Raw genomic sequence first — 23,034 nt, 5'->3', positions numbered from 1 at the left:
ACTAGTCGTAACCTAAAGAGCACAACTCCAATTGGGGCACTTTAAAGCTTGAGAGAAAGATTAAAACGACTAGAGAGAAATCTAAAGATGACCAAAATTGAATCTACACACCGCTAGATGAAAAATTGATGCGAACAGAGAGCTGTCCCAACACGACTACACATAGAGCAGGCAAGGCAATGCAAAAAACTGCATCAAAAATCATCAAGGAGGCACAACGAGCTAAAACCTCCAAATTTTTGGAGTTTGGATGAACTTTTCTAAGTTTGTAAATGAGTTTTAGTTATATACAAATCTCACTTCAAAAAACTCACTCACGGGCACTTACAGTAGCCCGACAGTTGGCGCTATGTTAGTGACTTGCCATGCATGTACATGTGCTTGCTGAAGCAAGCTAAAAACCCCACAAAAAGAAAGCCCACTCACACTTTTGACATCGGGCATCATGTCCGTATGTACAAATTTACAAAAAACGGGGTGTCAAAGATGCGCCCAACAGCGTGAAAACCATTTGAACGTAGTTATCTGCAAGACACCAATCTGTAAGAAATAAAGTAGGACTATGCGCACAATGTTGGTGTCCGCAATGAGAAAAGAGCAGACTTGGACATCAGAGGCCATTGACATACTGTTAGACAACACTTGGTTTGATGGAGTAGAGGAGGATGATTGGACGAAAGAGGAGGATGGGACACCTATGTGAGGTACACTTTGGCACCTTATATCCAAAAATAAAGTTTTTTAGCTTGCTTTGACTTTTGTTTGTTGTATAGGGGGTATGGAATTCCGGCATCGGCTTGTTTGGCGATTGCTCGCATAGTATACAAACGAGAACGCCATTGTTGTCCAGTATGGAGGAGACTGTGGGGCGTTAGCTTTGTTAAGGAGCCAGATGGGCCGTATGGTGACAATATTCAAGAGCAACAAAGAGTTCTCCATCAAACTACATGTCGTTTTGGAAATGCAAGCCCATCAACTAAGAGAAATGCAAGAGGCATGCAGATGAGGTGGATCGCAGCATTTCTGTTGGAGCCTCTATAGAACATTGCAGAGTTAGTTCCACCAGTCCATGATTTAGAGTAGATATTTCAATTTGCTCCTCACATTTAGTGTACAATGCGATTTTTTGTGAACCATTATGAACGATCGCTTTTAAGATGCTTTTGAATGGAGATATACTTATACTCAGGTGGTTTGATCTTGCAATAAATTGGATTTTTTTTGTCCTTGTAACCTTCTTGTGAAATGTGAGAGACCTATATAGACTTTATGTGTGCCAAAGAGAGAAACACACACACACACACACACACACAGAGTTGCATGAATTTGCAATCACTCAGCTTGTCCTTTGTTGGTAGTTGAGTTTACCACTCTCAAGTTTCCAATGTTCATATCGTGATTCGTTATCTCTCCTCTAATATCTCTCTCTTCGCATCTCTTTGTGTGTGTGTGCGCGCGTGCGCGCACTAAGGACATAATACTTGCTCTTTCTTTCTAGCGATCAGCATTTTGTGTTTGTGGATTTCTTTGAGGACTTGTGTCAGTTGTAAGGATACTCTTAGTGAATGTCAAATGTTCTCTATGCTCTTCTTCAGTCTTATACGCTAGAAACATGAGACCTCCAACCACCTAACTGCCACTATATAGCGATGTTTGTTGATGTGATGAAACAATTTTGGATGACGGGCTGCGACATTTACCACAATTCCATGAAAAGCGCACAACTTGTCATTTATCTAAGTACAGCAGCAACCTTGCTTTGCACGCTACCCACCACTATATTGCTGATCTTTCATGTGTTTGACCTTCTATTAACCTGACCCGCTATTAACCTTAATGATGAAGGTAAAACATCACAGAATAGTAATGGATTGCTCTAGCTAGATAGCAGTAAAGCGGGATCACATGACCTTGCCCTAGGTCATTTTAGAGAATTAATATAGAAAAATTACTAAAAAAACAATTGCATGCTCGCACCTGCTGCAACATGCCAATTGAGGTGTGTTTTTCTCTCTTGAATTCTTAAGTACATCTGCCCCCGTTCGCACACCTCATCGCGAGCATTGCATCCTTTAATAATTGAAACATGCACACATGCATTGTATTTGGCTAACCTCTATAATGGACCAAACACTACATCTAAGATGTTCAATCCAACACCATTTACTTGAATGCTCGTATTTTAATTTTGTTGTCTCCCAAGGTGAACTTATACACTTGTCTTCATATTTACTGTAACTTATGTGCAAGCACATTGTTAAAAGTGCACATCAGACCTTCAACCACACAATTGCTTCTCTATAGTGGTCTCTGTTTATGTGGCGGCATATTTTTGGGTGACGGCCTGCGACATTCAGTAGCATTTGGTGGAGGGAGCTTTTTACATAAGATTAGGAAATCCAACACAAAGTAAATAGAGAGAGCTTTTTCAATAAATTTACCAACCGATTTATTTTCCATAAAAAGCTACCTCAAAAGCTCCCTCCATTCCCCTACTCTCTTGCAAAAGATTGCATAACAATTTTTTGGAATCAAGGGTCGACATTCCTTAAAAGTCTTCAAAAGTTATTTCAAACCTTCTTGATTATCAACAATAGGAATTTGGCTTTTAGGGTTGGATGACAAAGATGACAATAATTTTTTGTCATGCTTGCCTTTTCATTTGTCATGCGCATTGAATGGATGGTCAAAGGGAAACACCTCTTTTCTTTATTGGCATTGCCATTGATCAAGGATTTCAACAAGATAGGAGAATCTAAGTGCGTAATTGCTCATGACGAAGGTTACAGGACACGCTTTAAGCATTTTGGTGGAATATGACTAAATTTGGCAAAACAAAAACAAGGACGTATATATTTACTCCATGTTAACTAAAAAGAACATCTTCTAATTAGAGATTCCACAAAATGAGTATGCAGTAGGAACATCTACATTCCACAATACATAGAGTGTATTTGAATTAGCATCCATTTTGGAAGGACAAACTACCTTTCTACGTTGTGCAACCAAAATTGCAAGCAAATGTTTACCTTGATTGTGTGAGACCGATTTGATAGAGGAAGGGGAGGTATGTCACTTGGCATGCATTGATTTGAGAGGCAAGCAAATTTGTAAAGCTAATTTTGGATTGCACATGCCAGTGGTCGGGTCTAAGTGACAAGGTCTACCTACTTGTTGCAAATGTCTTCCACATTCCATAATTGGTGGCACTACCACATCTTCAATTATGAGGTGGCCACTCCCTGGTCATTCCAATATACTTACAACCTTGCCACTGGCAAGCCATCCCTCATGAGTCATCCAAGCAAGGCAAGCCTCTTCCTACACATGATACCCTTCACATGTTGCAGGATTCGCCTCTCCTCCATGTATAAGAATCATGGCGTTTCCTTCCCCACGACCACTGCAAATGATAGCTTGGCCAAGCTCACCGTCACCTTTCAACTTACGCTACCGTCCATCCACAATCTTTTATTGAGGAAGATGGTACCAAGGTCCTCACAAATATAATGTCCAATGGGGATAAGGTCTGCCAGGTCTAACGACCAGTAATTTGCTATTGCTGGTGTGGATTGGATTTAGATCAATTAGCTAGTTCTAGTGTAAGTGAGCTAGGTATCACATCTTGCAGCATATAATACCAAACATCACTTGGCCATTGATCAAATACTACACGGGGTGGCAATCTATAATATCACAAGCCTGCATAAAATCAACGATGGTAATCCTTCCCTATGCAAATGTAATCTTTTAATAATAAGAAAGCCCCTTCAACATTGAAGGAGAATCATAAATCGAACGATGCCAACTCCACACCATACATATGTATCATATGTATGGTCTTTTCTTTTTTTGATGGACACAAGCATCCCAATGCACAAGATGCATCTCCACCCGTCTATAATTACAATGTGTAAATTGTCTCCTCCACACATCTGTTAATGAGAAATTTTACTTATGTTGTGAGGTTGTAAAACTTTTGGCAAAAGCTTTGAGAATAGATGTTGCAAATCCTCGAGAATGAGTGATGATATGAAGTGAAATGTATGCCACCTCTCTGCTTTTTCAATTCACATCATTTCCACAGTGAAACAATCAAGGCAAGCTAGTTCCATTTACATGCAAAATCTTCAATCTCGATCCAAATAGGATAGTTGCGTCTTATTGAAATTTGATATCTTTAATGATACTCGTAAGATATATCAATAACTAGCCATAGCTTCTAAATTTGCATATATATATATATATATATATATATTGATGGTTTTCTAAGAGATTGTCAAGGTCATAATATGGAACACTATTTTTTCATGAGTGCTATTTTAGTACTTCTTTATTGTGCCCTAAATTCTCCTAGGTCAGAGCTTTTTGATGCAATCATTATAATTGAGATGCAACACCGTTATCTTGCACAAGGGTCACTGCCAAATTGAAGCCAAATTGAACACTCAATAGCGCAAGACTACAAATGGCCTTCACTCCTTATGTTAAGGCTAAAGCAAGCAATAGAGTGGAGGGGGGCAAGAATCTTAGCATACAAGTCACACACACACACACACACAACACATTTACCACGATTAATAGTTGACTAACCATTTTCAAGGTGAGGGGTTTTCTCATATCTGGGTTGTTACTTAGAGCATGGCATATAAGATTTAAAAATATTTATCAATAGCTGCATAATTTTGGTTTATACAACATCCAAAAGATCATGGACAACCATAAAACGCTCCGCAACTTATTTTTATTACAATACACAAACAGACCAATATTTTTCTTCATAGAAAACACTAGTAAATGGATGCACACAACATACTTTGATCCCTTTTTCCGAGCTTAATGTTATTTCATGACGCTTTTTATGCACTTCCAGTTGCATTAATATTCTTATCCTCTCATTTTTTATTCCTAATTGTAGTAAATGCAGTTATTGTGATAGAGTGTGTGAGGTTGGCAGGAACGAGGCAAGCTACGAATGCGAGGAGGGCAAAAGACAACGGGATTGGGGTGGGGTTATATGGGGGAGGGGGGGATGAGGCAATGGTGGCCTTCAAACCAAGTGGATTAGGGCTTACATTGCAAGAAAGAAAGGTGAGATTGATATTCCGAAAGGGTTCTCTCTTGTGTGTAAAATCCAAGGTGTTATTTGTGTGACGCGTTGGCCGTCACCAGGGGTTAGAATAATTTACAATAACGAAAAACGTCAACCGAAACCGAACCTCGTGCTTTTTAGTGCGAGCGCTTTTTCAACACCCAGGAAGAGCGAACTCGGCCAATTTTAAGCGAGGAAGGGATTGTGTCTATAGAGAACCCACATGTTGAGTGTCAATGTTTTGATTAGATGCTGATGAAGATTTTGTCAATCTTTCACTTGGAATTGAAAAGGAAAAAGGTTCTATTTCTACTGAAATAGAAGTTGCTTATTCAAAACAAAGGGGGGGGGGGGGGGATAACCGACTCTCTCTTTGTCTCTTATCTGGTCTCTTACCTCCCTCCCCCACTCTCTCTGTCGACTGCCGAAGGCACTCTTACCTCCCTCCCTCTCTCTCTCTCTCTCTCTCTCTCTCTCTCTCTCTCTCTCTCTCTCTCTCTCTCTCTCTCTCTCTCTCGTGCACGCACGCACACGTGCATGTAGAGAATATCTCACGCACACGTGGTTCAGCTTGCACGACATGCCCCCTACGGCTGTCGCTGTGAGACGTTGCCCGCAAGCTACGAACCTCCCCATGATGTCGCTTACAATATCTAATGCTACCTTTTGTGTGAGTGAAATAATTTTTTAAAGTGGAGTCGTCGTGTGAATAGGGCACACAAAAGGTAGCATTAGATATTAGATATTATATATTATATAGCATTATAGTATAATATCTAATGCTACCTTTTGTCTATAGCTCTCATCTGTGCCCAATTTCCATGAGTTACTTTACGCAAACTGTGAGCTGGTTGGTTGCACAAAAATAGCTAATGTTGCCAGATTTCCAAGACTTACTTAAAGTAAACAACCGCCTTTCGGTATTGCCTAAATGAGGAAGAATCAGCCAGAGGAAACTAGAGTGCTTCGTTAGCCTGCATGACCGCAAGTGGATAACAAACTGATGGAACGGTACAAGCCTTCAAGGCGATTGCAATTAGAGAGAGAGCTTCCCTTTGGTAGTTGCATGTGTATGAAAATGAATGGAGAGCAAGGGCACTATTGTAATTACTATTTTGTTCTCATCAAAGCATTGAACCAGAGTATGCATTAGTAAACAAGAACATAGAAGTGAAAGCTGAGAGAGAGAGAGAGAGAGAGAGTCTGTGCGCTTATTATTTGTTTTCGACAAATCTTGTTACCCTAAGTGAGCAGAAGTCACTCATACATACAAGATTGTATTTATTGTTTTGTTCTCATGGAAGCACTGAATAAGAGTATACATCCGTAAAGAAGAATGTAGAAATGAAAGGTGAGAGAGAGAGAGAGAGAGAGAGAGAGAGAGAGAGAGAGAGAGAGAACGCTTATTATTTGTTTTGCACAAATCTTGTTACTCTAAGTGAGTATAAGTCACTGAAACGATTTGATGTAAAGAGTATGCAAAAAAAAATGTTAATGAATTAAGAACGAAACTAAGCAAGCGAGAGTTGGAAAGACCTTGAATGTAGCATGCAATGACTGCTTTACTATGCATGGACAAAACTTTTGTGAAGAAGAGGAGGAGGACTAGGTAACAACACATATCAGTGGGAGTATTTGATGCAGGAAGAAAGGGCTATATCCGTAAGATGTTGTTCAAAGTTGCACGTGTGTCTAACTAGTTGTCAGGAAAGTAGCGTGAAACAAATTGTTTAGCTGGCTGAAGGTAGTTGGGGACCACATTAGAGTAATTTAATTCTATAGTCTCGAGTAGGCCGAGCACGTCCACAATCTGCACGAACAGCATACAATGGTGTTTTGTGGAGCAACTAGCCAGTACGGCGATGTCGATAGTGATTTGTCGACCGAGTGTATTCCAAGTGATGTAATGTGGATGGATGCCATGGGGTAGGTGGTTGAACTGGCCATGGAATGAACTCACTCCATTTATGCATGTAGTTTCTGAGCACCCGCTCTTGCAAATATGGGTAAAGACAGTATTGCAACTTATACATTGTAGTCTCAAATTCTGTCTGCTGCTCAATCAGATCATTTGGAATTGGCCTACCCATTCTGAACGAAAAAAGAAAAAGCATTTAAATCGAAGCAGTTGATAAGTTGTTATGTCTTTCATAGTTTGAATCGAAACAAAAAGACATTGTTGTAGCCAATGATCAAAGTTATGTGACAAAGACAGTGAACAATACAATGAAATAAAGACAAAAGAAATTCGTAGCTATATTTTCTTGTGTTTTTTTAAAAAATAATATTTTCTGAACCTTGGTGGATGTCCAAAACAAACGTTATAACCTAATGGAGTTGTTGTTTTGTGTTGTTTAATATAGAAATGTTCTAAGTTTCTAGCTTTACGTATATTGGTACTAGTTGCTAAAGTAGTAATTTCAAAATTATCCTCGAAAGGACTATGTGCATGCATGTTCGCTTGCATTCTCTTCGAAGGATTGCATTTGTGCTTGCCAACGCGCTTATGGATGTTGTTTGTAACTCCGATATATCTCCTATCGTTGTTCGTGCATGGTATATTGTAGACTATGTATTCTTCCCGCGACGTTGCTTTTTCTGGGATGGAAGACCAATGCTTGTCTCTGGTTGTTGATGAGTGTCTAGATCTGTAGTCCCTGCAGATTGGTTAGGTCAACAAAAAAATGACGGTGCTACCGAGAAATGAATGGAAGGTAGTGATACTTGTTATCCATACTTGCCTTTGCAACTGGCTCGTATGGGTCTTTAGCAACACGTTGTAAAACAAAGCCTCCGGATGATGCCCTGGGTGAAAGTCTCTGAAACGGACCAGTCGGCGTTGCCGCTACAACGATTGGCCATAGGTATTCTCCTCTGAAAGATTTTTTTTCCTTTCTTTTCCCTTCATCACTATGTAATTCTTGTGGAAGTCGTAAAACGTAAGCTTCTCTAAAGTTCGTGGTCGTGCGCAATACAGATCAACAGGGTGTAGCACGACATCATTGTTGTGAGAAATGATTCATTGTCGTAGTGCCGGGGGCGATGAGTCAACATATTGGACGCTATCGCTCTTTGAAATGATTGGGATTTGCAAACCATTTAATGCCACTTTTGTTGCTAAGATAGATTTCGACAGCAAAGAGGCTGAGATCAGCTTCAATTTTACAGTGTTGAGGCCACCTAGGCCTAAGCGCTCTGCATCTTCTGAGCGGATGTTGAGATGGCCCATTGGTTCAATTTTGAGTGTATACTTCAAGAGGTAGTAGGACAACGATGAATTGGTGACCCGCTGTATATTCATATGTGCACCCCATAGCAAGAGTAGTGTAGGGTGGTACGGTACGACATTTCTGTCTTCGTGTCAAGGCCTGAAGTAGTGCCATCTATGATTTTGTTCGTTGAAGACTGGGTTTGGATTCGTCTGCACATGAAATGGAAACCCGTGTTTACATACTCCATCTCTTTGACCATGGTAACAACTGGTACGGCACTTGTGAAGTTGTTTCCTGAGTACGAGTTCTCCGAGCTGGCCTATTTCTGGCAAAACCACAGAGCCAGTTTTTGTCGGGATGTATGCAGCTATTTCAGCAGATATTTGCTCTTTGTCTTCTTCATGCATCCACAGTATGACATGAGCATGCAATGATCCTCTATTTTGAACCTCATATCTAACCAAGTGGTGTTGCACACGGCCCAACACACCTTTCGCAAGTATATATTTGGACATAAGCATTTGGAACTTAGAGTGGAAGGTGAGGGCGCATTCGACTGGGCAGTCTGTCCAAGTGAAGGAGGCATTTAACTGATGTGCAATTAGCTCGATCGTGTCAATCTCAGGCCATCTTGTGTCTGTGACCTCATTGGCAGTGAAAGTCAAGAAGAAATCAGGCATTCCCCATTCGTCCACCATTGCTATCAAGTCCTTTAGGTTCTTGCAGTGCCACGAGCAGGAGCCTGGCATGGTGGATGGGGTGTTGTATCGAAGCACATGCCTCATAGTATCTTCGTCAGTTGCTGTACGATTGGCTCTCTTGTAGTTGTCAATGTCCTTTTGCAACAAGCTCGTGTGTGTATTGTTAGTGAACATAAGTGCTTGCTTTAGTTGGTACATTATGAGCAGGTATGGCTTGTTCAAGGTATAAACGAAAAACAGAGTCGATGCACGTATCTTTACATATATACTGAAGTTGCTTTTACCATCATACTGGCCTTTCCCAAAAGGGAACATGAATGGAAACGTTGTTGTCTCTATTGTGATGTCGTTTGCAGAGCTTGATGGGGCAGGCATGCCGTTGGGCTTGAAAGTAATTGTTCTCTCACGCAACTGTTGATAGCCACGGAGCTGCAGAGAAGCAAATTCGTAAGTATCGCTAGCGGTGAATGCTCTTCTCCTGGCTGGTTCAACGATGTTTTCGATGATACCAAACATCAAACTTGTGTCAAGCTGCGCCATCAGTGCAAATGGTGCGTTGTCTTGTTGCTGTTGAATGATCTTTCTCACACTATCTTGACTTAGTATACAGAGGCCAAGCTTCTTATTCGATTGTTCAGCCATCAACATGTACTTCTGTAGTACGAATTTGTTCTCGAGATTGAATGCAAAAATGTCTGTCACTTGTGATGTAGCTAGATCTTGCTCTGTGAAGGTTGTTCTATGCTCTTTACTCTATGATAGTAGAGATATTGAACGTCTGTCTAGTGTACCTCGTGCAATTGTTGTCATTGTTGAGATGGCATTGACAGATATGTCAATGACGCTCTGGAGCTGTATGTGAAGCTGATTTTCGTTCAATATTCTTCTTGTGTATTCTAGAAGTAAGGGCACACAATATCTGCGACGTACACTTGAGTTCTCACAAGTGGAGCACTGCACCCATTGCGTTTCTATTTGTGTAGCCTCTAAGATACACAATAGACTGATAGATACCAATAGACTGCTAGCAAACATTGCAATCGATGTCTCGTCTGGAGCTTGAGTACAATCAAAAGAGGCACTTCTTTGGATGAAAACTACACCACAAACAAAGCATATGCTTAAAGGTCTGAATATCGCTACAACGTCTGAACTCCATCAGTAGACTATATTGACGATATCAATCCATGATTGTGAGCACGGTAGAAATATAGCCTTCTTCTTAATTGAAGTGCGATGTCTCGCTTTCGATCTGTTGAGGTGTATCCTATGCTTTTGGTGATGGTCCATTCAAGAATTAAGTCGGACTCAATCTGAATGATTCAATGCGATGAAAACCTTGTGATATTTACTTACTAGTCACGTCTAAGCAATGAACAATGCAAGCGTTTGAAACAACCATGTACCTGGTGCTAGATTGTGTTGTTGTGGGCTTTCGAGTTGGGAAGAGGCAAGCGATAGCTGATTTTCCGAATGTCTCTTGCAAAGAATAAGTTTGAACCGTTAGAAAAGTAATAGCACAATGTTGAAGGTTCTGAGAGTAATCTCATTATTTGTATGTCTTCTTTCATTCTTATGTTATAGAAAAAAAAAAAAGAAAACGTGTTGGTGTCCTTGCATGGGAGAGTTAGCACAATCCTCCCCAATTTTTATAATACAAGGGAATGTGCCATTCCCACGGCAGCATGCAATTTTTGGTGTGTTCTTTTTACTGTGTTCTCACTGTTCAAGACTAGAATGTGGCACTTCTTACTCACCGCACGTTGGAATATGTCGCCGTTGCAAATGTAGAGGAGATGTATCCAACTTTCTCTTGATCTGTTTGTAGTGAAACACGGTATAGCTAGGCCATAACTAGTTGCGCCTGCAGAAACGAGCTGAGTAAGGTAGTTGAAGCTGGACATACTGTTCAACTAGCCACTGGGTCTTGTTACACCCAAAGCTACTATGATTGCTACACGGGGAAGGCGCAGAGGCTTTACTGCAAAACAAGGTCAATTCCAATATGCCGATGAGGCAAACAGTGACATTGTCGACCTTCTACTGCTGGAATGAATAGGGAGGAGCTTGGCCTACATAATCATCTATGATATTAAAGAATGCTCTTGCCATGTCGACGAGGCAGGCTTTTCTTCATGGCTCTTTGCTTTCATGTGAACAGGTATAAGGTGTCAGTACAACAGCTAGCTGGGCGTTGCCACTTCCAACACCATAGATGGGTGTTGCCACCCCCAGCACCATAGATCAGAGAATGAGTCGAAGGCAGAAGGGTCCGATGGTTCCATTAAAGCTCTGTGCGAACAAGTACTTCTAACTTTTGTCTCCATTGCTTTCTCTTATATGACTTCATATGTGAGTAGAAGCTGCTAATTAACCTCCTAATAAGTTGCTTAAGCGTAGGGTAAATGCGAGCTATTTTGGAGCACATAAAAAAAGCAAGGAAAGAGAAGGGTAATTTGTAGACCCACATGCAGCAATGCTTGTTTGCTTCCTGCAGTACTAGCTAGAAAGAAGTTGCAGTCTCATGTAGCAATTACTCCTGTGAGTATGTGTGTGCGGAAATTTTGCGATGATGGCTTTGGTTGAAAGGAGGAGCGTCAAAAGATGCTACTAGCTTCATAGCTCTCTCTCTCTCTCTCTCTCTCTCTCTCTCTCTCTCTCAAACAATGCTTGTTTGCTTCCTGCAGTACTAGCTAGAAAGAAGTTGCAGTCTCGTGTAGCAATTACTCATGTGAGTATGTGTGTGCGGAAATTTTGCGATGATGGCTTTGGTTGAAAGGAGGAGCGTCAAAAGATGCTACTAGCTTCATAGCCTTCTCTCTCTCTCTCTCTCTCTCTCTCTCTCTCTCTCTCTCTCTCTCTCTCTCAAACAGTGGCCAGAGACAAACCTCTAGACAAAGCTCAAAGCTGCTTACTTCTGGAACCTGCAAACTGCTTGTGGAGAAGATCGAATTGCTCATGCAAACTGCTTGCTTCTGGAACCTGCAAACTGCTTGTGGAGAAGATCGAATTGCTCTTGGGAACAACGCAGAATGCGTACTTCTGGGTGACGGTGTAGCTTTTTTTATTTTATTCACTTGGTAGCTTTTGAAGGCGTAGTGTTTTTTAGAGCTTTTCAGTGTTGGGCTTCTAACAGCGTAGTTTTTTTTATTTTATTCACTTGGTAGCCAGAGACAAACCTGTAGACAAAGCTCGAAGTTGCTTACTTCTGGAAACTGCTTGTGGAGAAGATTGAATTGCTCATGCGAACTGCTTACTTCTGGAACCTGCAAACTGCTTGACCTATGATTTCTTTTCAACTCACCGTCATGGCACGTTGCGAACGCGTGGTTGGGTCTGAGAGGACCCAGTAACAGGAGTGTTCTCTTCCGTAGCTCAATGTGGAGGTAAACGGGGAGTCTGCCTCGCATGGGGACTCCAAGGCAACTAGACCCAAGGCAAACCGGACACCCGGCTTTTGGATGGGGCTTTACAGAGCCTTCGGTGTGTCTCATTGGTGGGTTTTCATGGCTCGTAACTCATGGACCGCTCGTCCGAATTTGGTGTTTCGATACTCCACGTGGAGATCTTGACTTCACATTCACAAACGCGTGCACGAGACGCACGTCATTGATCCGTGATGGTTGTCGGCTGAATTTCGGCACGATCGAGCTTGAGGTGGTCAGGGGTACGACATGCGCTTGAAGTGTAATTGGTATGCCATAACTTGCCCTATGTAAGACTCGTCACTATATGGCATGGCTCTGGGTCAAAGGGGATCTAGGGCCCAAATTTGGGGGTGCGAGGCAGCTTTAATCTCAGCCGTCGGATCACGCAGTGAACTAGGGGTGAACTAGGGGTGGGTGAACTGGGGGTGAACTAAGGGTGAACTAGGGGCGGGTGAATTGGGGGTGAACAATGGGTGAACTAGGGGTGCCTAAACTAGGGTATGATCATGTGCCATGACAACATGGACAACAACGCGCACTAGCGTGATGGTAGGGCATTCGTGTGGCAACAGAGACGTCCCAGGTTTGACCCACACCCCGCACCAGTCCCTAGTAGCACGTTGGTGGAAAGGAAATCCTTCAACAGCCTTCTACGAGGCGACAGATCAAAGCAATTCAAACAGTCCGAATGGGGAATAGAAACCGCCCAAGCCGCACGAATCCGAGTCCATAGCATTTGACGTTGCAGCAGAGAGATTCCGAGTCTGTAGCTCTGAGCAGAATGACTCCAAGTCTATAGCAGACAATAGCAAAAGGACCCGAGGAAGGAGCAGCAAATCTCTACAGCAGATAGCAGCAGAAGAACCCGAGCAACAGTTGACAAGACGGCAAAAATTGCAAAAGAGCTGATGATGGAGATTTCCAGTAGACATGATCGACGTGATGATGGAGATCCCGGCGAACATGTGAAAAAGGATGAAAGACAAAGATGCATTTGTCCAAATGCAAGGGAATTGATACAGAGGTAATCGTTCAGTAACCAAGGGCATATAATATGATATTGCAATTTTTTATTTTAAAAGTAGCCCACGAAGAAGAATTAGATTAGACATGTTTTGTCAAAGATAGAAAATGGAGAAAGGAGGACCTTGCTCATTCTTGAATCAGAGGACATGGATAACACGATAACAGGAGTCCATCTATGGTAGCAAGAAATAGCTGATCACATCTAGGATGTTTTATTATATCTTTTATGGTATCCCTGTGACTAGGATCCCTTCTATATCATCATATCTGTCATAGTCTCTTCATCTTTCATACCTTCTCTCATGTCGATCATGTCTATTGCAATTTCCATCATTGTGTTGATCATGTCTATTGTGATCTCCATTATCATCTTTTCTGCCTCAGTTACCTCTTCCGGAGAGTGAAGCCAAGGCCTTGCACCTACATTCAGGGTGGTCCAGTGAATACTACAGTGTTGTTGCTTGGATTCAGAGACTCTCGATTCCGAGACTCCCAGTAGTTGTTTTGTTGCTTCAAACTCCTAAGATTCTCTAGCTGGTAATCAGAAAATTGCCATAGCCCACGATATGACTTCTGTACAATTTCCATACATGTATGTAAGCAAATGTACCTATGGTCCAGTGCATATGACAGTGCTGCTGCTGGCTGGATTCTGTGACTCCAAGTAGTTGTTGCTTCCAACTCCTAAGATTCTGAAGAGCATCGAGTCTGCTTGATTGCCAGGACAGAAATGCATGGCAAACCTCAGATTCTTGCAAAATATGCGTGTCAAAAATAAGAGAAATATACTGAGTTATAGTGAAGAAGTTTGTTTGCATTGGGAACATAGGAGGCCGAGTTGGTCATGCGCATGGACAGAGGAAGCATTACAGATACATGGCTATAATGGTGGGAGAGTTTGTGAGACATACCATTTTACAGCAGAATCATCATGATGCCACTATTTTATAAAGCTTGAAGGTAATGAAATCCTCTCGATGCATTGCAAATTCCGAAAAAGGTGACCCTTCTATATTGGAGAAGGGGCAAACATAATCATTCAACACTGGAGGAAGCATATCGTAACCCTTTAACAGTGAGAGGAAACAAGTATATGGGGAAGGGCAAGTTCTCTCCATTTGGGTGAGCATGGTGCCACCTCCCCCATACGTGTCTACGGTTTTTTTTAGTAGGCACGACATGCGAGCTTGTACTGTATTGATCATGTTTTTCTGAACCTATGGCTGCAATGTTTTTATTATTATGAACATCCGTTGACTTCGAATTTTCCATTCTTGCAAGGTTTGAGGCTCAATTTTTGATACATAAGGCAGGTACATTAATATCCTTCCATTTGAGCATGTGCGATGGTGATTTACTTTGTGAATGTGACTTGAATAGAACCGTTTTCTAAGAGTAATCATGGCACACTAATTAGTTTGTGAAAGGGTCTCTCTCTTTAACGGGCTCATGTCGACTTCCCTTGTTTTATATGGCCAACGTGATGCTTCACTTTGTTTCAGTTCCTCTATTGTGCATGAAGGCTGTCCAATGATGATTGAACATGCTCAGATCATAGGATATTTATCGCAGCATGCGGGAACTATTAATGATTACCAAATGCATAATATAAGAGAACATAGATGTTTGATGTCTTTTTTGGAATTTCTCTAAGGCCTGATTTAGAAGGTTAAACATGACATCAACTTCCTGCAGGAGAATACACAAGGGCATTTCCGTAATTAAGAGAAACAATTTTTAGCTCCTATTTTGCTGTTTGAAGATTGTCAGCGTCAATTTGCCGCTTTTAAAGGATCTTTGAAGGGTGGCAGCAACACAGCAAAAGACAACCCCGGGGGCGGGTGCTAAAGTGGTCTCTGATAAATGAAGAATCGTTAAAGAGCTTCTGGTCGAGTAAAGAAGCGCTTTTGTATAATGGCTAGTGTACAATTGGCTGAGTGGTTGCTGGCCTCCTGTTTTCTGATACACAATTGGGCAGAAGCTAAAATAAACTGCATGCCTGTTGAAATTTTGTGAGGACCAGACGTGCAAATATAAAGGAAACTTCCTTCCTCACCTGCCAGAGGTTTACAGATTGCACTTACAAGCTCCAATAGCTGGCTTGCACTCCTTATCATGATTTTCTCAAGGTTTTTGACCTGCAGCAAAGAGAGTTTCTTAACGACAGCTGCATTGATTCACATAAACCCTGCTACTTTTTATGAGTGACACAAAACAGAAAAGAATGATTAATGGCTGTTCCATTTGTTATTTGCAGCAAGAACTCTGTGTTCCCCCCAATTGACCCTAAACAGACATGGTTCATAGTTACGGGGTGCCTCCACCTCCATCCTCCCCTGTTGTCGAGTAGTCTCCCCCAGCCCCTTTGGTAAATCCTCTCTCTTGGGCCTCCCCCCCCCCCCCACGGGATTCACCTCCGTAAGAGATGCAGGTGGTTCAGATCTCCCCTGTTTCAGTAGTACCTGGTGGGTTAGTCAATTTTGACACGAGTCACAAAGGGGAGAGGTTTGATTATTCCATCAGCCGGTTTTTGCGGGAAACAAAGGCAGAGTACACATTTTCTTGTGTTCCAGCTTGTGGGGATGAAGCCATTGACTCCGGGTTGGCTTCTCCTTTCTATTGTGATAAAAAGTTTTTTTTTTTTGTTTTAGTAGTCGGGTAGGGCACTCCCGGCCGCTCTCCTCATACACCGGAAAAGTGCACAAGAAGAACGACCAAGACTATGCACCTAGAATCCTAGGGAAGACGCTTTTGTGACTAGTTTCCTCTGGACTCTGAAAGGCCAGAATTATCTACACTCTTAGAGCCATGACCCATGCCCTTGAGAGACCCATTTCGCTAAATTGATATGGGCAGGACAGCGACCAAGTACCTATGTTCAGAGACCCAGGTACTGCGGGACTTGCTTCGGTCTTCCCTTTGGAGTTGCCTCCTCCAGGTAACTTATCGCTCACCTCACTAAACTGCCCTTGTAACCCGACGGTTTTCCCTAGGAAATGCCATACCCGCTTGGAAGGGCGTCGGCTCACAGGTGGCATCCGTTGAGGTTGGTGGTGTCTCGCTTTTGCACCTCCAACCCCTTTTAGGTGAAGTTGACCCCCCCAACGGGGAAAGGCACTTGGGCGCTCTTGTAGCTCATTTGGCTTCGCTTGGGGAGAATTACGTCATTTCCCTCGAAAGGGATCGGATTCAAAATAACAGCATAGGAAGGGGAGCATTATCTCCCCATCCGCCTATGCAGAGCACCCAAGTACCGGGGTACAACTTCACCGAGGAACTTCGCCACAGACACGTGCCCTGCGGTTCCATCCCTCGAGTGTGGATCACGGCATACCCAGAAGGGCATCCGCTTCCCGCGAGCCTCCCCACCAAGGAGGATAACGGTCCTTTCTTCAGGGTCCAACGACGGGTCGATAGCGTTGAAGGTGGAGTTGAATCGGTTTAGCCAGCGCCCCCTAGAATCATCAACCGCCGAACAGTTCATTAGCAAACGCGAAAGCGAACGACCCTCTAACTTCGAGCACAGCGAGCAAATGTTGTGTCTGCGCATATAACTATCACCCAGTTTGAGCCCACCTACTCTCGCGAGAGCCAGCACTCTCTCTTCTTTCCTATTCACTATAGTGCTCCTATTGAGCTGCAGCAGGTATCCACGAGTTTGTCCAAAGCGAGGCGTCTTATAGGGCTCCAACGCCAAGCACGAATGCCTCTCGTCCCACTTGTCCCATGCGTGGTAGCGAACTGAGCTAAAGTCAACCGCTGGGATATACTTATCCATCCAGTGTTGGGTTCTTGTCGTCCAAGTCCACTTCTTGAACGGTTGGTTCTTAAGCTTCTTGTTTACCAAGGAGCCTATCTAGGTAGATGAAACCGAGCGGTACTTGTCAAAAGCCCTTTCTCATTGTCCCCCACAAAAGGCAGGTATGGGTGGGATGTTAAACTCGTGATGGAGAGTTGTCGTCCCTACAGAGCTTGACCTTGCTCCCTTTCTAAGTAACATTCGTATCCCAGTGGCGACGAGGCGCTGCAGAGAGTGAAGGACACGTTGATCGTGGGCCCCCATAATTTCTGCGCCATAACAAATCACTGGATACACGCACACCTTAAAAACAGTCAGCTGAGACCATATTGGGATGGCTCTGTTTGCCAGCACGTGTTGACATGCGAGTAGGCTTTTGCTCCCCTTGTCCGCTCGTTCCTTGACGATGCGTTCAATGGAAAAGGTTGAGTCTACATCGATACCAAGGTACTTGTACGTTTCAGCTACTGCAACCATCTCATCACCCAGAAGAAAGATCCTCATTGAGAGATCTGGCATGTCCCCGTGGAACACCATGACCATGCATTTTTCAATTCCAAAGGTCATGCCCCAGGTCTTGCCCATTCACTCAACTTGTCAAGGCTCGTTTGTAGGCTTTCAGGAGAGTCAGCAAGTAGAACCGGGTCATCGGCAAAAAGGAGTCCTTTAATTCTCTTAAGGAGATTAGGTACTTCCAGGCCCCATGTTTCCCCATCTGCGTCTAGAATATCGTTTATATATATGTTGAATAGACACGGCGATCCCGGGCATCCTTGGCGGACTCCCCGTTGTTCCGTGTGTCGGACTTTAACAGAGGTGGACCTGTAGAGCGCCTGGAAAAATCTAAGCGCTCGATCTTGCAGGCTAGCTGCGGCGAGCTTTAGGAACAACGCCTCGTGCGGTACTGTGTCATATGCCTTCTTGAAATCAATGTAGGCCACGTAAATTGGTTTCCCATCCTTATGGTGGAGTTTCACGATCTCCTTCAAACATGCAACTTGCCCTATGCATTTCTCATTAGTATGGAATCCTGCTTGGCCGCGATTGAAGAAGTTCCTCTTTTCAAGGATCTTGGTGATCCGCCTAATCAAACCGTAGTGAGGATTTTCATGGCAACAGAGATTAACGCGATCCCGCGATAGTTATCAGTGTTGGTCAAATCGTCCTTCTTGGGGTTTGACACAATCACTGCGTCGCTAGCATCGGCCGGGATATCTCCAGTGTCATAAATACCCTCGATCATGTGCAAGTATGCCTTGCCCATTTCCGTTCGTGGCTTAGCGGATCCGCTCTTAGATCCCTATCCTTCACAAGCAGCTTAAAGAATTCGGATGGTAAACCATCTCCACCCGCTACCTTGCGCCTCTTCAATCGCCGACAGGCCTCCCATACTTCGTACCAGTTCAACGGGTCGCATACCTCAGGCATACCAGGCCAGATGCGCACGTGTTTGTCATACCATGCAAGCGGATCCTTGCTGGTACCGTTCGTATCAGCAAATATCTTCGAGTAGTGACCCTCCCATACTTGTAATTGCCTCTCTGGTTCCAGCTGTAGCTCCCCATTTGCGTTCAAAGGTTGATTGGCAATAGTTTCTTGCCACTTCCCAACTATTTTTTTGAGGTGGGTAAAGAATTTCTTCATTTGACCCTCCCTCAGGAGCTCATTCGCTTTTTCCACGAAGCGCTCAAAGGATTTTTTATTATTGTCACGGACAGCGGCCTTCGCATGAAGTGCTATTGCCTTGTACTCTCTAACCGCTTGCCGGCCAGCCCTAGTGTTCGCAGATTTGTTCTTCACCTTGTTCCAGGCTTTTCGACGCGCATTAATGAGTTTCCGAGCCCGAGGTTTCAATCGACAACCTGACCTTGGCCTCGACAGGGGCTTTGTGGCAAGAGCTCATGCCTCTTTGGCTATAGACGTAGGCACGGAAACAAACTTGTCATAGCATTGTTGGGTCGCACGTCCGTCCTCATGTTCGAGGTGACGCAGAGTGTTCCATCGATTGTCATTGAGGAACAACCTGCAATTCACTTCCGTTTTGCATGAATCGAATTTGGGTACGGACAGCATAGTAGCTTTGGCTGCTACCCCCAAGTCCACACAATGCAAGTGGCACACTAGTGGCCAATGAGCTGACAAGTCTACCCCCCTATGTACTGAATTGTTGAGAAGTGATCGATGTCTGACTTTCCCTTCCCCCACCTGGAATGGTACGTGAGGTTTGAACCTCGAACCTTTAAGCTCTCAAATCCTCTTCCGCATCTCACTAGCCACTTCTTCAGTGCCCCCGTCTTCATGTTCGAGATGGTCCCCAACATTCGGGCGAGGGTCTTCAAAGCGATTGTCCTGGCTTCGCCCAACTGGCGTTGCGGAATGTACACATTTCCATGTATCCAAGCCCTTGAACCTTTGGGGAAAAATTGTATGAAAATTTGATTCGGGGAAGAGAAATTGAGCTTAAAGGGCCTGAGCTCATTCGCGACCAGAGACGCCATTCCACGTTCTCCTGGTTTTGTGGTGCCTAGGGCATTAAAGACCACATGTCCGGGGAGTCTAAGAGGCCAATATCCTTGAAACATTCGGGTCTCTTGCACCCCGACAATGCTCCATTTTCCGGGTCTCATCAACGATCCAAGCTCGCTCCTTTTGTGTGAGAGTCCGTTAACATTGAAGGTGGTTACCTTAACGTGGTTGACGGACTGCTCCTCGGCGGCGGAAGTGGGGTCTACAGGTCCGGTCTCGGAACCGTCTCAACAGTCTGCATCTCCATCTGTTGAAGCGCTGTTCTGAACTAGCTTACCTACGAGCGCTTCAGCTACGCTAAGAGAGTGGGTATAGAGATCAAAGCGTACACTACTATTATGCAAGCTAGTAACTTTACTAGCTTTGATCACACTAGCTCCCACTCTCGCAATCTCCAACTGCCTCCAAAAGCTTCGGACACTATGATTGTCCGCTCCCCAAACACATGCTAAACCGAATTCACCAAAGGCTACTCCACGTTTCAATGTCGCCAATGTCAGACCGGTCATGCATACTCTTTCCGTCCGCCTGATGTCACTGGCAAGGGCCTTGCGGGGTGATCTATCCACCCAAGCATGGAGGGTCCAATCTCCCCACTCGAGGCAGCCTCAACGGAGGCTAAGGTAAAATCCCCCACCCCACGAAGTGGTCTATCCACTTCAAGCGCAGGGGGTCCAACCCCCTTGATTGAGGTGCTTCGCAAGGTAAAATCCCCCACCCCGCGGGGTAGTCTATCTACCCCAGGCGCGCAAAGGGTCCAATCCCTCTGCTCGAGGTGCTTCACAAGGTAGCATTCGAGTTACCTGATTGTCCCCGGGGTTCGTTCCTCCCGGTAGGGATATGCCGTGTGCTCATAACGTTCACTGAACACACAAGTCCACCATAGCTTTGAAAAAAGCTGTTTTGAGAATATTTGAGAGCTTTGAGAAAATTGAGATTTTGAAAGAATGAGCGCTAGAAAGCAAGAGCGTTTATAATTATCGTTGTACTTTTTATATAAGGGTCCCCTAAATACTCTCTCCCACGGGGGCTGGGAGAGAGACCGCTTGCTTCTCATCCCTCAGCAGTGCAAGGGAGAGCGCCAATTATTTCCCCTCATCCCCCTGGATGGCCTGCAGAGAGGAGGTTTACACACGCATACCCCACTTCCGCACTTCAGAGAGTGGAGTTGGGATCTCACCATGGAGTGCTAGAAAGGCCAACGGGAGTGGTCGGGGCCCAAGTCTTAAGGGTTCCACACAGAGTACACATTTTCTTGGTTCGAGCTTGTGGGAATGAGGCCATTGACTCCGGTTTGGCTTCTCCTTTCCATTGTGCTGGAAAGGCCAATCGGAGTGGTTGAGTATCTCCAGCTATATTGGGACCCAAGCCTGAAGGGTTCTCTCATCAGCTCAGTGATCCAAGAATGACTGGTTTGCTGAAGACCTTTTGGCCCTAGCACTACCAAATTGCTCAAAGTGGAGACACTTTGCTTTGCATATGCTTGTCGACCCCCGAAGTGACCCATGTTATGTATTCATCTATGAGGATTCTTAGCCAGAGGCTGAGGCATGGCAGGTTGCCAGGGAATATTGGTCTATGATTCACCAGCTTTCTTGCCACACAAGCCTCTTGCACCTCGCACGCCTTTGGGTGTGGATTACTTCCCATCCAAACCCCTAGCAAAGATTGCACAGTTAGCTGCTATAGCGGCTTCAGTCTTCTCAACTTCCCCATGAGTAGAATTCCTATCCCCAAGTGAGAGCAAGTTCGAGCAACCGAAGACATAGAATTCCTATCCCCGAGCGAGAGCAAGTTCGAGCAACCAAAGACAAAAAAAAAAAACATTTTAAGGAGTAACACTCTCCCTCCCTAACGTGACACTCTGTGCTGGTCTTTGCTAAGCGAAAGTACATTGCGTACAAAACGATACCTAGTCGTGCTCTTCAAAAGTCAAAATGCGCTCTCAACAGGTTAACAGACAAGGTATATGCTTGTTTATCCAAACTAAAATTGTGCCTTATAGAAGATACAGTAAGCTCAAGCAATGTGATCTAGACATAAGGGCAAGCTTTGATCCATGGCAATGCCCAAAGATGGTGATATTTTGGCCCATTGATCTAGCAATGAGTTCCGAGACTTGTTGAAGAAAGCAATCACACCTAGGTTTACAGATATGAAAATTCTCAAGCAACAACCAAGCATATCAACCATGTTGGCAATAAAATAATATTTCTCGGCCATTTATTTTTGCATAGTGTTGTAGTTATTTTACTTATAAGTCCATATGGCTCCATTCTACAATTTAGTGAAAACCTACTCTATGAAGGATCATGCAATAAGTGATAGGTACCACCCATGAATTAAGTGTAAAGAGGGGTCTCTAATAATTGGCACCAACTTAATCAATAAAGAAATTAAATACCCAACTCCACAAGAGGTGCCGTGGAGTTTGGGGCTATAGCTTTCAACCATTCTTTTGCAAAATTCCTTCTCTCTGTGTCAATATCTTTCTCTTCTACAAGCTATCACCATCAAAGCTATCCTTGTGTGTGTGTGGTGTTTCTTTGTCTACTTGTGTTTTGTACTTGTATTTGTACTTGGTTAAGGGAGAGATGGTGAGAATTTTGATGGGGTGTGAGAAAAGTTCGAAGAATTCTAGCACTCGTTCTCTTGAACTCCCAACAGTGGTATCACAGCCTCGAGTGCTTTAATTTCTTGAAGACAAATATCAAGATTAGCAACGACGGATTTGAAAATCGAGTTCAATAGGCAATTAAGAGGCATATAATCGGTAGATTTTTCATCCAATTACAGGCAATCAAGTGGCATATAATCTGCAGATTTTCCATCTAGTTACGCTTATTGACGATCATAAACAATATGGAAAGCACTCAATTCAAAAGCAAATTGCTAAATGCTGTTGGATTTGTGAAGATGAACGTGCAAGGTTCCGAGAAGATTAGGCTAAGCAGAGATATCAATTCGGAAATCGAGATGCCTTCAAAGAATTTTGGAAGAACCAGCTTCGGCTTAAGAGGAGAAGGTAGAGAAGAAAGCTTTTAAAGGAGTTTAAAAGAAGCTAGTCAACAATTGAAAGGCATTGAAGACTTTACCAAGAAATTTGAAGTTTCAATGATCAAATTCGAAGGGATTGAGAACTTCGACGAGTTTCCGACCACTCTCCTTAAGTATGAGAGATTTGAGAGCTGGGGATAACTAATTAAAAAGAAAAAAATTGAGCTCTTTGGCTTTTCGAAGGGATTGAGAA

At 43.6% G+C, this 23,034-nt stretch overlaps 3 protein-coding genes across 5 annotated transcripts in view; 1 reads left to right on the top strand and 2 right to left on the bottom strand.

The window, feature by feature from the left end:
* The first annotated feature begins 13,324 nt into the window (after positions 1-13,324).
* Positions 13,325-14,719, top strand: LOC147433841 (uncharacterized). The gene is made up of 2 exons (XM_086490476.1): positions 13,325-13,457; positions 13,844-14,719. Exons 1-2 carry the CDS (start codon positions 13,342-13,344, stop codon positions 13,956-13,958), a joined length of 231 nt encoding a protein of 76 aa, XP_086346602.1. The 5' UTR covers positions 13,325-13,341; the 3' UTR covers positions 13,959-14,719.
* Positions 13,451-14,286, bottom strand: LOC147433842 (uncharacterized). The gene is made up of 2 exons (XM_086490475.1): positions 14,070-14,286; positions 13,451-13,879 (listed from the first exon to the last, which is right to left on the bottom strand). Exons 1-2 carry the CDS (start codon positions 14,284-14,286, stop codon positions 13,713-13,715), a joined length of 384 nt encoding a protein of 127 aa, XP_086346601.1. The 3' UTR covers positions 13,451-13,712.
* An 824-nt stretch (positions 14,720-15,543) lies between the features above and the next one.
* Positions 15,544-23,034, bottom strand: part of LOC147433840 (uncharacterized) — an 81,839-nt gene continuing 74,348 nt past the window's right edge. For all 3 annotated transcript variants that reach the window (XR_015185314.1, XM_086490473.1, XM_086490472.1), the window contains one exon: positions 15,544-15,597. Coding sequence is in view for 1 of the 3 variants with exons in the window: in XM_086490472.1 (XP_086346598.1) it covers positions 15,573-15,597 (25 nt within the window). In the remaining 2 variants the exon portion in view is untranslated. The remainder of the gene's footprint in view (positions 15,598-23,034) is intronic.

The sequence above is a fragment of the Adiantum capillus-veneris genome, chromosome 19, assembly GCF_014529385.1.
Source record: "Adiantum capillus-veneris isolate H3 chromosome 19, ASM1452938v2, whole genome shotgun sequence".
In the NCBI taxonomy this organism is placed as follows: domain Eukaryota; kingdom Viridiplantae; phylum Streptophyta; class Polypodiopsida; order Polypodiales; family Pteridaceae; genus Adiantum; species Adiantum capillus-veneris.
The sequence above is the reverse complement of the archived record's forward strand: the minus strand, read 5'-3'. Positions and strand labels throughout refer to the sequence as shown.

Bases quoted from the DNA above. Each gene is read 5' to 3' on its own strand.
- LOC147433841 (XM_086490476.1), top strand. From the start codon at position 13,342: ATGATGGAGATTTCCAGTAGACATGATCGACGTGATGATGGAGATCCC. The intron at 13,458-13,843 runs GTAATCGTTCAG...TTTCTGCCTCAG, and splicing joins GCAAGGGAATTGATACAGAG to TTACCTCTTCCGGAGAGTGA.
- LOC147433842 (XM_086490475.1), bottom strand. From the start codon at position 14,286: ATGTTCCCAATGCAAACAAACTTCTTCACTATAACTCAGTATATTTCT. The intron at 13,880-14,069 runs GTACATTTGCTT...CCCTGAATGTAG, and splicing joins TCATATGCACTGGACCATAG to GTGCAAGGCCTTGGCTTCAC.